This window comes from Tachysurus fulvidraco, chromosome 17 (assembly GCF_022655615.1).
Source record: "Tachysurus fulvidraco isolate hzauxx_2018 chromosome 17, HZAU_PFXX_2.0, whole genome shotgun sequence".
NCBI classification, from domain to species: domain Eukaryota; kingdom Metazoa; phylum Chordata; class Actinopteri; order Siluriformes; family Bagridae; genus Tachysurus; species Tachysurus fulvidraco.
In genome coordinates, this window is record NC_062534.1 from 13,323,809 (window position 1) to 13,338,151 (window position 14,343).

Below are 14,343 nucleotides of genomic sequence, written 5' to 3' on the forward strand. Positions count from 1 at the left end.
GGTGGCAAGGAACAACTCCCTCAGATGATATGAGGAAGAAACCTTGAGAGGAAACATCCTCATTCGGGTGACACTGAACAGTAAATAATGTAATTAATGTCAATTCTACAACAGTTTATAGTCGAGATGATCACCTCTAACTATTGATATCAAAGAATATCAAAATATCAACATGGATCAGAATGTTAAAGGAACGTTTCCAACATTTTGTGGAATCCATGCCATAAAGGAGCGAGACAGTTTTGAGAGCAAAGGCAGACCCTACTCAGTATTTAATATTGTCGCTCATTTAATGTTCAACGATTGCATAAGACCATTTTATACATTTGTAGACACAATCATTTTGAGGCTTAAAGCAAAAATCTTTAAGCAGATATTTTCCTTCTCTCTTGAAATAACTGTTTGTATTAAGTAAAATGATGGCAAGAGATTAAAACAGGCTGAAAATAGGTCATGCTAGATCAATTCCACTATTTTTATTTGCCAAGTCATTTATTTGCAGTGTGTGGCTAGATTGTGTGTACAGAGAATTTTAGCTATTTGTTCTGCAGGATTTCAGTAATGTCAGTATCATATTTCATCCTACTGAGCGCTTTACAACTTTTTTGACTTTCAAGAAACATCGAAAAGGAACACTCTGGTTTCACTTTGCTAGCAAATCGGTATTTTTTTTCACACTTTCTGCAGCAAGTGCTGTACAACAAGCTGCGTGCAACATGCAACATTATTCATTTTTATATTGTAACATAGCTGGCCTTCTATACAATGCCTGGCTACTAATTCTTTTAAACAAGACTTGTACCATTATCTGTATGACAAGTTTGCAGAATGCTTGCAGAGTATTGTAGTGACAGTAAACTGATATAAACATAAGAATACTTTGACTCTATCTGCTATAATTAATCATTAATAATTAATCCTCCAGGATTTTGTGAGCACTGAAATAAACACAAAATCAAGCAACTTCGGATATTCGGAAGATCTGCAGCCTCAGCAGTCACAAAAAACTCAGCGAGGGACTGATTAACATAATTGCTGTGAATTATGGTGCTGTTTATTCATAATAACATCGGCTGAATTTATTGTGTTGTGTAGAAAAACCAACCTCCCCCAAAGCAGTAAAAGGATTCGATGTTCCACAGCTGACCAAAAACTACTACAATGTGGTGAGTTACTGCAATGGATAGAATTCGGATATAAGGTCAGGTCAAAGGTGTTACAGGCTTCTGGAGAAAGACCACATGCTCGTGACATTGTTGTGGTTTTGTCTTAGGTGGTACAAGACATCCTGGAGCATGAGCGCGAGTTTGTGAAAGAGCTCCAGGCCGTTCTCACCGCCTATCTGCGACCTCTACAGGGCAGCGACAAGTAAGCAAGAATTTAGCAAGAAATCACACCATTTTAATATGTAACATTAATTTGATTAACGATTTAAGGTTATTTTAAAAATATGCTGCATGTTTAACTGGACCTGTGTCTTTTGAGGCCTTGTCAAGATATGAAATCATTTCTAATGGACTGCGAACGTTGCAGTTCTTTAATCGCAGAGAATTGCTACAGTACCTGGTTATTTTAGTGTAGAATTTATTTTAGAATTATTCAATAGAAGGAATTTTAAAATAATAGAACTGACTTTAAATATCCAACTGAATAACAAACAGCAAGTCGGTTAAAGCAGCAAACTAAAAGTAAGAGTGTGATCTGTTTCTGTCACAAAATGATGACTAATAACAAACGTTTACTGCTAAATAAACCAGAAGGAAATTAGTGTTCATGGAACATCCTGGAAACAGAATTTGTCAACAGCATGTACGCTTTTAATCTATGCTTTTATAAAATAAGATGCTTTAGAAGTCACTCGGATGCACTTTTTTTTCTCAGCAATTAAAATGTTGTCTGTTAATGTGAAATAAAAAAAAATGCAGCTTGTTACAAGACAAGACTGCTGGGATGAGGGGGTATGTCATATTTCAAAACCAGGAGAATCAATGTTAAAGTGAAATGACAGGGATATGATTAAATCTTTGTTAATGTTACATATGTAAAAAAAAAAAAAGTGTAGCAGAATATTTAGAAATGAATTGTAAATATTTCTGTTGTTTTTAGCTGGGAGCAGTTTTTTTTCCTCTTTTAACCCACTTTAGCAATAAGACTGGTTTACTTAGGTGAATTCTTTCTAAATTCAAAATGCATGTTTAAATGTGTATGTGTTTAAATGTGTCTGTGTGTGTGTGTGTGTGTGTCTGTGTGTGTGTGTGTGTGTGTCTGTGTGTGTGTGTCTGTGTGTGTGTGTCTGTGTGTGTGTGTGTCTGTGTGTGTGTGTGTCTGTGTGTGTGTGTGTCTGTGTGTGTGTGTGTCTCTGTGTGTGTGTGTGTCTGTGTGTGTGTGTGTCTGTGTGTGTGTGTGTCTGTGTGTGTGTGTGTCTGTGTGTGTGTGTCTGTGTGTGTGTGTCTGTGTGTGTGTGTCTGTGTGTGTGTGTCTGTGTGTGTGTGTCTGTGTGTGTGTGTCTGTGTGTGTGTGTCTCTCTGTGTGTGTGTGTCTCTCTGTGTGTGTGTGTCTGTGTGTCTGTCTGTGTGTGTGTGTGTGTCTGTGTGTGTGTGTCTGTGTGTGTGTGTGTGTGTGTGTGTGTGTGTGTCTGTCTGTGTGTGTGTCTGTCTGTCTGTCTGTGTCTGTCTGTCTGTCTGTCTGTGTCTGTCTGTCTGTCTGTCTGTCTGTGTCTGTCTGTCTGTGTCTGTCTGTCTGTCTGTCTGTCTGTGTCTGTCTGTCTGTCTGTGTCTGTCTGTCTGTCTGTGTCTGTCTGTCTGTCTGTCCGTGTGTGTGCGTCTGTCCGCGTGTGTGTGTGTCTGTCCGTGTGTGTGTCTGTCCGTGTGTGTCTGTCCGTGTGTGTGTGTCTGTCCGTGTGTGTCTGTCCGTGTGTGTGTGTGTGTGTCTGTCTGTGTCTGTCTGTCTGTCTGTCTGTCTGTCTGTGTCTGTCTGTCTGCGTCTGTCCGTGTGTGTGTGTCTGTCCGTGTGTGTGTGTGTGTGTGTGTGTGTGTGTGTGTGTCTGTCCATCTGTCTGTGTGTCTGTCCATCTGTCTGTGTGTCTGTCCATCTGTCTGTGTGTGTGTGTCTGTCTGTGTGTGTGTGTCTGTCTGTGTGTGTGTGTCTGTCTGTGTGTGTGTGTGTCTGTCTGTGTGTGTGTGTCTGTCTGTGTGTGTGTGTGTCTGTCTGTGTGTGTGTGTGTCTGTCTGTGTGTGTGTCTGTCTGTGTGTGTGTCTGTCTGTGTGTGTGTGTCTGTCTGTGTGTGTGTGTCTGTCTGTGTGTGTGTGTCTGTCTGTGTGTGTGTGTCTGTCTGTGTGTGTGTGTCTGTCCGTGTGTGTCCGTCTGTCCGTGTGTGTGTAACTGTGTGCATTTCTGTGTGTCTGTTCATTCTTCAGGGTTTCCAGTGCTGATAGCAGCAGTTTATGTGGGAACTTGGAGGAAATTCTCACTTTCCAGCAGGGACTCTGTGCGGCTTTAGAGGAATGCAGCAAGTGAGTTTCGACATAAACGTTAATTGTTGATAATGATGTACTGCCGTTCTCAGTCCACATTGTATGTACGGTTGGAACAGCTGTCTGTATTGATTAAAATTAGGATATTATCTATATTTAATGTGATCAGGCAATAATGGTCTCGGTGGATAGAGGACGCAATGTCTCTAGAAGAATGTAAATCATGTCATAAGTCATGTCAAGAAGCTTTTATTGGTCATTTCAACCATACAGAGATGGTACAGTATATAATCAAATAAATCTACATTTCTCCAGGATCATGAGGCTATAAAACACAGAACTAACTACACTACATAGATCAACATTTACATTTAAAGCATTTGGCAGATGCCCTTATACAGAGCCACATTTTATACAACTGAAGGCTAAGGGCCTTGCTCAAGGGCCCAGAGGTGGCGGCTTGTTGGGCCTGGGATATTGAGATCACAGCATTCTAATTGGTAATCCAACACCTTAACCATCTTAACCATATGGCTGCCACTTTCTTCCAGTACTGATCTACAAGCTACTACATAAAGTGCATGTGTGCAACCAGCGCAATGCAGGACAATACAATAATACAATAACAAGCAACTGACTAGTACACAACTGTTTTAAAGAAGTGGGTCATTCAATATAGTAAAATACACACACACACACACACACACATATATACTATGAATTAACATTTGACAAGTTTAACTTGCTGTGTGTAAGATTTGCCTTTAACAACATAACCCTAAACTCAAAATACAGATTTAATGTATGATAGGCTAAATGTGAGTAAGCTAGCAAGTAGCAGACACCTTCAGATTGGTCAAACCTTTGTCATAATCATCTGTCATACTCACATTAATAATGTGATACAAAGAGATGTGGCATTAAAACTAAGCATTAACATTTCATGTTCTACCGAAATTCTCATTAAGCAGTTTACTTTGGCTGTTAGCCAGCTAAAGATCGGCAGCAACTAATATTAGCCTAGCGTTCCTAGCTAGAAAGTGATTTAAAATATATATGCTGAGTTTCTACAACCTACAGTCTGTTTAAAATCACTGTTGAAAGCCAGCTTTTTGTGTACAATATAAAAAGTTTCCTTTTTCTCGCCATCTTCTGAAAGCATGTGGGAGTTGTAGACACTTCACATTCAGCCTAGTTTGCATACAGAAGTTTGCGATTTTTAAAAAAAATATTTTCAGAAGCTTAATATTCACTTGAAAGCCACAATATTTGCATTTCAAATGAGGCAAAAGGCAAATCAAACTTGGACGAAAAGACGTTTGATTATTAAATGCAGCACAGAAAAATCATTTCATTTGATGTACAGTACATTATCTACATTTACAAAATGAATATGAAACTAGATGATTGGGATTAGTACAGTGATGTGTTACCCACAGCATGCAAGCAGGTTATTAGAAACTGTTTCGCACACATTTCTCTCTTTCCTGCAAATCAAAGTGTTGCATTCTCTTGTGTAGTTTTCTGTAGAAATGACTTTGTCTAGTCTGAGACGTTTCAAAGAATTTGCTATTTTTTTTGTTTGTTTTTTTTGCCTGTTTTTACATTTTCTTTACCTCAGGTTTTTTTCTTTTCATTGTTTTGTCCTTATCCCTGACCATTATAGGGGTTGCGTAGGCTAGTGATACACTACAATGGAGTCGCTGTTGGGATGAGAGATTTTGGGATGCAAGCCTTTTAGTTTGTGTCTGTCTGTCTGTACTGTCTATTTGTATATCTATCTGTCCACTCTTGTTAAATATGTGACTGAAATATGGAAACAGAAGTCTTAATATCCTGCACTGTTTATATATTTTTAATGGCACATATAAAAGTATGACAGCTTGACTGACAGAAGGAGAACCTTTTCCTCTGTACCAGGATATCATTATTTAATACCAGAATCTCATCTTGCATACAGAGAACCAGCATTAGTTTTCCACTGTATGAGACATGTATTAGATACCAGCTCTGGCACCTTGTCAGGAGTAAAGTGCCAAGACATCTTAGATAAGTGGGTGTTGGAGAGAGCAAACAGTTCGGAAATCTGAATGGTGCTAAGCAGCAGCGAAAATTGAAAACCTGTACACAGATACTAAAATCTAATCCTCTTTCTCCAATGTGCGTCTGTCTCAGGATGCCTGAAGGCCAGCAGCGCCTCGGTGGCTGTTACATGAACATGATGTGCCAGATCCGAATGCTGTACCTGTCTTATTGCTCCAGCCATCCATCCGCAGTGGCTGTACTCACTGACCACAGGTTAGTCCTAGCCACATGGACTAGTCATTTGGTCACAGGGATACACTGGAAATGTTTAAGAAGAGAAAATGACTGGTGATTTAACTTCACCAATCTTGATCATTTCCTGCAGAATGGGTTTAGGGTATACTAATATGAAGGATTTCTATCATAAGGAATGTCTGAAATAATTTTATTGGTATTGATATGAAATGAAAACGCATGCGTAAAGCTAAACCATATGTATTATTCTTAAAAAAGTAAACAGAATGTAATCCTGTTTTTGTGAAGGTTTGATTTAGCTTTGTTTGAAAGAGTAAAAACAGAATTTATGACTGTTTAGTTTACAAACACACACACAAACACACACACATGCAAGTCTTGTCTATGAGTACATGATGCCAACACAATCACAGGCATTAATAGAAAGATAACTCGTTCACACAGAGTGTGCATGCATGACCTGAAGCCCACCTGACACGATCAAATTGCTGCAAAATGTAATTTTCCCTTTGAGATTTGCCCCTCGTTAATCATATTATTTTTTATCTGACTTTCAGTGCATTGTTTCTGTATTTTTAAGAAATTTGCCCGAGTCATATTTAAGAAAGTCTAACAGCAGTAGCAGAATTTCTGTCAACAGTCCAATGCTTAACATTAATTAAAAAGTCTAAGAGTGTCTTTTAGATGCAGAAAGCCTGCTCATATTCCACAAGGTGAGTTTCAGGACCAGGCATGCGCACTATTTGATCCATTTATCTTTCACTCGGATATGAATTCCTGGGACGTGTTGATGTAATTCTGAGAGACTTCTTTTGATTCATACACTTATACAAGATTTGTGGTGGAACTAGTCTGTGTGTGTGTGTGTGTGTGTGTGTGTGTGTGTGTGTGTGTGTGTGTGTGTGTGTGTGTGTGTGTGTGTGTGTGTGTGTGTGTGTGTGTGTGTGGGGTAAACTCGTACATTTTGGAATCATACTCTTACAATGTAAATGCCACATCTGAATATATTGTAATTGGAATACATTATACTTTAATACATTAATAAATGAAAACATTCATTTTTATTTCATATACTCAAGTCTCAGTGTACAGGTACATCTCCAAAAATTAGAATAGCGAGGAAATAGTAAAACTTTCGAACAAATAGTAAAACTTTCATATATTTTATATTTATTACACATGAACTGAAATATTTCAAGCCTTTATCTTTTAATTGAAATCATTATGGCTCACAGCTCATGACAAACAAACACCCAGTATATCAAAATATTAGAATATTTCATAAAATTATCAAAGAGATGTTTTATAATACTGAAAATTCAAAAGTCTGAGTAAAGTATGTTCATTTATGCACTTACTGTTTGGTTGGGGCTCCTTTTGCACAAATCAGTGCATTGTGGCATGGAGATGATCAGATGATGGAAGTCCAGATTGCTTTGATAGCGACTTTCAGCTCATCTGGCTTGTGGGGTCTGGTGTCTCTTATCTTCCTCTTGACAATACAAAATAGATTCTCTGTAGGGTTCAGGTCAGGTGAGTTGGCCAGCTAGTCAAGCACAATAATACCACGGTCAGCAAACCAGTTCCAAGTAGTTTTGCCACTGTGGGCAAGGGCCTGCTGGAATCAGCATCTCCATAAAGCTTGTCATAAGATGGAAGCATGAAGTGTTCTAAAATCTCTTGGTAGATGGCTGCATTGACTTTGGGCTTAATAGAACACAGTGGACCAACATCAGCAGATGACGTTGCACCCCAAATCATCACTGACTGTGCACACTTCACTCTGGACCTCTGTGCTTCTCCTCTTTCTACAAACTCTGGGATCCTGATATCCAAATGAAACATTTACCTTTTTACCCTGGACCACTGAGTGATGCTTCAGTTCTTCGTCTCCTCAGCCCAGTAAGATGCTTCTGATGTTGTCTGGAGTATAGGAGTGGCTTGACACTAGGAATGAGGAAAGTTTGTGAACCCTTTATAAATTTCTATATTTCTGCATAAATATGACCCAAAACATCATCAGAATTTCCCACAAGTCCTAAAAGCAGACAAAGTGAGCACAATCAAACTAACTAATCAGACAAATAGTTTATACTTACCAATATTCTCTCTCTCTCTATATATATATATATATAGTTAACTGCCAATCTTATGCTACACATCATTTTGATGTAATTTTTGAAATAAGATTTTAAAAGAAATTATATTTCTTTTAAAATCACTCCATCTCTAGTGTACTGCAGGTAAATTTGTAGAATGGCAACAATTCTCCACCTGGAGGTGCTCGTGTGCTTTTGTCTTGTACTCGTCAGAGGTAAATACTTTTCACCTAGTTTTTCTTGTTGCATAAAAATGCAAAGTGAACACTTTCAGTGAGGGTAACACTCTTCATGCATGTTTCTTGCCAAAGTAAACCCTATCAGCAAACTGTCAAGGCAACACAGGAAGTTGGCGCTAGCCCAACAGGATATCTATAGATGTGGTTGTTGCTGATGGAGAAATTGAGCGTGTGCTTAAAATTGCATCTCACGCTGCAGCATCTTTGCAGCGTTTTCCACAGCACATACACTTAGTGAAAGCGTTATGTTGTGATGAATCATCTTACTTTGGTTGGTTTAGTCGAAAAGCAGTCTTTCACCTTAACCAAAACAAATTGCTTTCTTTCAGCATTTTTGAGTTTGTAAGGTGTATGTAAAGGTCATGTGTAGACCGTTTGCCATAAGCCACTTCTAGAAATAGACATGCTTCACAGGAAATTTCATTGAATCAAATCTGTATTGCTTCAGATACACTGACAGAGCCTGGTTGGTATTTCATGAAAAAGAATCTGCCCCATTTCCTATTATGGCCTACGCAGGTGAACATTTGTAGTAGAATATATATTATGGCATATAAGTAAGTGTATACAGTGTAGAAAAATCTGTACAATATTATTTCTAATTTTAATAAAATGAAATTGTTAGGTTGGTTTGAGACCTGTTTTCTTTAGGCTTACAATACAGACTATTGTATTTTTTTTCTTTCACGAAAAACTTGACTTGAGTTTTGAAAGGTTGAATGAAATCCTGTACACAACATTTTATCCTTTTTTGTTTCTCTTCATTGATGATGGCCTGTCTTTATGGTCTTTGCATGGATCAGTACACCGTTTTAGCTTTGTAAACGTCACTTGATGTTTCTCTTCAGATCCTGTCGCCTGTCGAGTCTGCGTACATTTACATTCAAAATTTTTATTCATGGATATTTCTGTTTGCATATTTTCAGTTTTTGTTTCATTTCGTGTTTCTCGATCCACTTTGACTCTGATTACAAGGCTGGGGAGACTTGGGAATACTTTTTTTTTTTTAAAACTGTTCCAGTCCATGTAGAGCTCTCCCTAGGGGCTTTGTGTAGTCAGTTACACAATTCACAATCTATACCAGTTCTGATAGCAGCTGCTTAATGTTTCTGACCACTTGCTTTGGACACACTATTCTAAATGATTTCATAATACCTGTGAACTTGTAATAGAGCTTTGTGTAATGAACATAGAGATATATTGAGCATTGTATATATTTTCAGGGTTTTGTGTTTTTTTTTGTTTTTGTTTTGTTTGTTTTTTGTAGTGAAGAGCTGGATAAGTTCATGGAGAGTCAGGGAGCCAGTGCTCCAGGCATCCTGACTCTAACCACTAGCTTGAGCAAACCCTTCATGAGGCTGGAAAAGTATCCCACCCTACTGCAGGAGCTGGAAAGACATATAGAGGTAAATACCAAACCCTCAAACACTGAAAAGGTTTCCATTTAGATGTGCTTCTCCTAAGTAAAGCTGTTTTTTCCCCCTTCTTTTAGGAAGCCCATCCAGATTACAGTGACATCCTGAAAGCAAATATTGCTTTTAAAAATCTTGTGGTATGTAACTACTCCCTTATTGAGCTGATAGATGGATGGATGGATGGATAGATAGATGGATGTTATGTACATGTTTTTGTAAATGTGTACTTTATGTACATTGTATGAACAACAGTAACCAAGGAAATATACGTAAATTGAGGTAAACTACGGTAGAAAAAGATTTTACAGTTATGTACAATTAATAATTATATCAAATGAAAAAATTGCATCACAGAGGATTGTGTGGGTTTTGCCAGGGTGTGTGATAAAAATACCAAAATGAACTGCCACCTTTTATTCCACTTTAGTGTAAATCTGGTGTGATATTTCTATGTCCATTTTAAAAGAACCCTTGAGATTTTGTTTCATTACTAAATTGTAAGATTTTTTTTATTATTTATTTGCATTATGTATGCTTTTAGCAAATTGACTACTGGTTCATGGTACAATTGAGACCAGTGTTGGTTACCAAAACCAGCCTCAGTGGAGTGGGAGTTTATGTTCCAGATGTAGGTGTTCACTAAAGAGGTCTAAGCATTTTTTAGTAGATTTTTTTTTTTACTTATCCCATAAGATGTTAAACTCCGTGAGTCATTCCTACTTGGTTGAGAATCCTCTTTTGGGGTTATGTTAAACCTAAGCGTTGTTTGATTTTTGTAAGTGTACACTGTGGAACACCTTTTTTCTGTGTTACATTTTCCTGTCTCTTCAGGGAATTTCCCTTTTATTCTCAGTAGATTCCCTTGCCATTTTGCATGCTGTCTTTAGACCAGGTCTACCCCCACATCAATACACAGAAAGTAACTACATTCAAAAGCTTCATCTGAAATGTAAAACAGCTATGTCTTTTTTAAACTCCTTTTTTATCACCACCACAAAGGAACAGCACCTAGTGACCGTTTTACCTTATTCCATACCTGTTTTCTGCCTATGTCACGTCATGGTTCTGTCATGACTGAAAAATGATTTTAGGCAAATTATTTCCCTTGATGATGTCATGCTTTGGACTTTTTCTTTTACTGTCATTTCATTTGAAATCTTAAATCCTATATTGACTACGCAGGCTACTGTTATTATTTGTTGGCACATTTATACACTAGATAAATTGTACACTTTTGTTTCTAACGGTTTGTATTTTTTTTGTCAACCCATGTACTCTAACTGAGTGACTCTGTTTTCCTTAGATGCAGTGCCAAGAACTGCGCAAACGAAAGGACCTGGAGGTGCAGATACTGTCCGAGCCTGTGCGTGGCTGGGAAGGTGACAGCATCAAGTCTCTAGGCCAAGTGGCCTACATGTCTCAGGTGCATGTGCAGAGCGGCTCTAGTGAGGTGAGGAAGAAGGAAGGGTGGTTCAGCCTTCCCCTAGGGAGTTGTCTAAGTGTCAAAAAGTACAAAAACACATGCTCATTTTTCCTCATTCATGTGGTTACACATATACATCGTTTTTGTCAACATGATAAAATACTCAAAAAGCCTTTGTTTTCAACGAATGGCCACACTTTATACTCACTAGCAGTAATTATGTTAAAAAGGTAACAAAAAACATTAAATTAAATCAGTATAACATCACAGATGCCTTCAGACAACCTAAAAAGAGAAATTTATGTGTTACTTCAAAAAACTTCATTTATTCAGTTTATTATGGTCACTTGCACTATTGAAAAATAGCCCAGTTGTCTAGAATGGCTTTGTGTGCTGTTGTATTATGATTGTCTGTAGTAGTCTTTAATGGCTGCCATCATACTGTAGCACATCTCGATTTTGCAATTTTTTATTGCACACATCCTTTCAAATTGATTTTCAAAGGACTCTCCTGTGCACAGTTCTCTTCTTGCCATTCTACAGGTGTTCAATATGACTGGTCCATTAAGTCACAAAACATGTATCTTTGTCTTTAGCCATTCTGTACCCCTTTGCACATGGATTTCTACAGTATTCTTCATCTTCAGCTGTCTAACAGAGACCTGTAGGTTCCAACCCCAGTGGCAGCTGCAGAAAAGCAGCCCCATAGCATGATGCTCCCATCACCATGCTTCACAATGGCTGTGGTATTCATTTGGTGATAAACTGTATTGTAGAATTGTGCCCAAAAAGTTAGCATCAGACAGTAATACATCTGCACATGATTTCGCAAGAGATTGTTGCCAGTGTACATGCTGGATATTTCTGCTGTAGGTCTTTTAGCAGACAAGATGAGTCTTGTCTTTTTGTCCCTTTAGATAGGGCATGTTGTTCTCAGTAACGTCACTGTGATGCCTGATTGTCTTTCACTTGTTGAGGAATAGGTGTTTTGTGTTCTAGAGAACTCTATTTAGGTCATCAAGGGCTCTTGAAAGGTGTTAAGGTGTCAGAAATCACAAAGCCACATGTTTATTATTCTCAGTTATGCAGTGTAGTTATTTCAGTTTGCAAATCGTTGTGACATACAGATAAGCCAGTGTGAATTCCCACACTACATACTTTGCCTTTGTATACTTAGAATACCAGCAGTTTTAAAATGCAAAAAAAGAAGCCATGATCCACTTGTACAGTGCCCTCCAAAAGTATAGGAATGACAGGCCCAGTTTTGTATTGGATCAGATTTCATTTCCTGACATTTATATCCTGACGAGTTAAACCACTAAGAACACCTTTTGTTTCAGCTCAGCTTTTTTCATGTAAGCAAAAATATTGGAGGTTATTCGAATAATGTACTCAGACAAAACAGAAAACAACTCATTGGCTCATTATTTTTGCAGAAAACAAAACAGTTTTGCATATGTTCCCAAGAACATCATTCCCACAATGAAGTACAGTGGTGGGAGTCATGTCATAAAGCTCCTTTGCTGTAATGATACTGGGACATTACACATCATTGTAGAAAACATGAATGGAGTAAATATTCTGGGACATTGAGAGGGGAATTGAATCTCATTGCCAAGAATCAGAATCTGGGGAGAAGATGGACTTTTAAAAAAGACAATGACCTCAAACATATAGCCTGAATAATTCAAGAAGCCCTTGCTTGGCATATCTCCTGATTAAAAATCCATAGAAAAATGAATTTAACATTTAGGATTTTTGGACCATCATACTGTATATACCAGGGATTTGAAGAAGATTTGGCTAGAGGAATGGGTTAAAAATGAACCCCAATTACAGTACTTTGTCCCAGGCTTGGTTACAAACTTGTTGTGTATATTCAATCAGTTAATAACAAGGAGGCATTTTTATTCTGATCTCAGATACAAATGGAAACCACAGAATGATCTATTTTGAGTGCCAAACAGAAAGAATGACTAAATAAGAAGAAAAGTGTTGCTACAGTGGGTGAATAGATTTGGATCATGTTTTGGTTAAATCCACTTTAACATTCATTATTTTCTTGAAAAGCATAGAATGAACCAGACATTGTATGAATAAACTATTTCCTAACGGAAGATAATTCACAGTGATTGGAGTTTTTTTGTTTTATAGGCTCATGATATCACAGCAAGCTATAAAAGCTTAGCTATTTAAAATGTATAACATTCTATACACTTCTAGTTGCTTCCCACATATATTGGAAAGAAAAACATACTGAGGGACAACGGCTCCTATATTAAGCCTCTGTATTATTTTTGATAATGTGATATGATCAGCATACACAGCCACCACACTATACAAAGCATGGAAACTCAAGCTCAAGCTGTATAGGGGGCTAAAATTGTGTTTTTCAGAGGCTGAGCATAAAAGAGGAGGAAGATGCATTTTCTTTATGCAACGTTTTAAATATAAAATATAATTCTTCTGTTTTCTCTCTAAGTCTAGTCACAGAAGACAGAATTTAATTATTAATTTATTTATTTTTGTGGTTTATGCATATTCTCGCAACTGTATGATTTAAACAGACTGCTTCACTTGCCCATGTTTGGATTTCTATTACACATTACGGGAACATATTACTGTTTTTCTATTTTATTTATTTGAGCGTACATGTGTCTGTTTTCTCAGGACAAAGAGGAACGCTACTTCATGCTGTTTTCTAATGTGCTAATCATGTTGTCTGCCAGCCCACGTATGAGTGGCTTTATCTATCAGGTACGTTTACGATTTTCAGTGTACACATTTTAAGTTAGAACAAACTCACAATTCTAGTTTGGATGAAAACCAGATCTTAATATTCATTAAACGTCTGAGGTCTTTTTCTCTCAGGGACGACTGCAGCTTTCAGGAGCTACGGTGACCAAACATGTGGAGGATGCGGAGACTGGTCATTATGGATTTGAGATTGGAGGTATGTTTCAGATCTATATGAATGTGTTTGTGTTCTGTTGCAGTTTCTGGCAATTATGAATGTGTTCTGGATGTACAAAACATCTCAGTGTGTTTCAATATGAAAAGCTGCTTTGTAGTTGACATAATGGGTAATAATAAATGCTGTGGTTGTGTTGCAGGAGGTTCCATCGAGCGCATGACCGTTTTCTGCAGTAGCTCCCAGGAGCTGCAGGAATGGCTGGAGCACCTGCATGCTTTTACCAAAGGTGGAAGCCCAGTAGGAACCATACTGAAGGTATGAACCTTCACGGTTTTAAACAGTAGGAGCATCACAAATAAGATTGTATAAGCTTCTGCAAGAGACCATATTTCTTACAGTCACTTAACAAAGGGAGCTTTTGTCTTTTCTGCTTTACTCTTGGATTGAAAAATGTTTTTTTTTTTTTTTTGTTAAGCATGTTTGCTTGTGTTGATTCTACC

At 37.7% G+C, this 14,343-nt stretch overlaps 1 protein-coding gene across 2 annotated transcripts in view; it reads left to right on the plus strand.

The window, feature by feature from the left end:
* Positions 1–14,343, plus strand: part of arhgef6 (Rac/Cdc42 guanine nucleotide exchange factor (GEF) 6) — a 33,076-nt gene that overhangs the window by 11,193 nt on the left and 7,540 nt on the right. For both annotated transcript variants that reach the window (XM_027135129.2, XM_027135127.2), the window contains exons 6-15: positions 1,096–1,166; positions 1,274–1,368; positions 3,417–3,512; positions 5,649–5,771; positions 9,359–9,497; positions 9,584–9,643; positions 10,810–10,956; positions 13,600–13,686; positions 13,801–13,882; positions 14,043–14,158. In XM_027135129.2, coding sequence (XP_026990930.1) covers positions 1,096–1,166; positions 1,274–1,368; positions 3,417–3,512; positions 5,649–5,771; positions 9,359–9,497; positions 9,584–9,643; positions 10,810–10,956; positions 13,600–13,686; positions 13,801–13,882; positions 14,043–14,158 — 1,016 coding nt within the window. The remainder of the gene's footprint in view (positions 1–1,095; positions 1,167–1,273; positions 1,369–3,416; positions 3,513–5,648; positions 5,772–9,358; positions 9,498–9,583; positions 9,644–10,809; positions 10,957–13,599; positions 13,687–13,800; positions 13,883–14,042; positions 14,159–14,343) is intronic.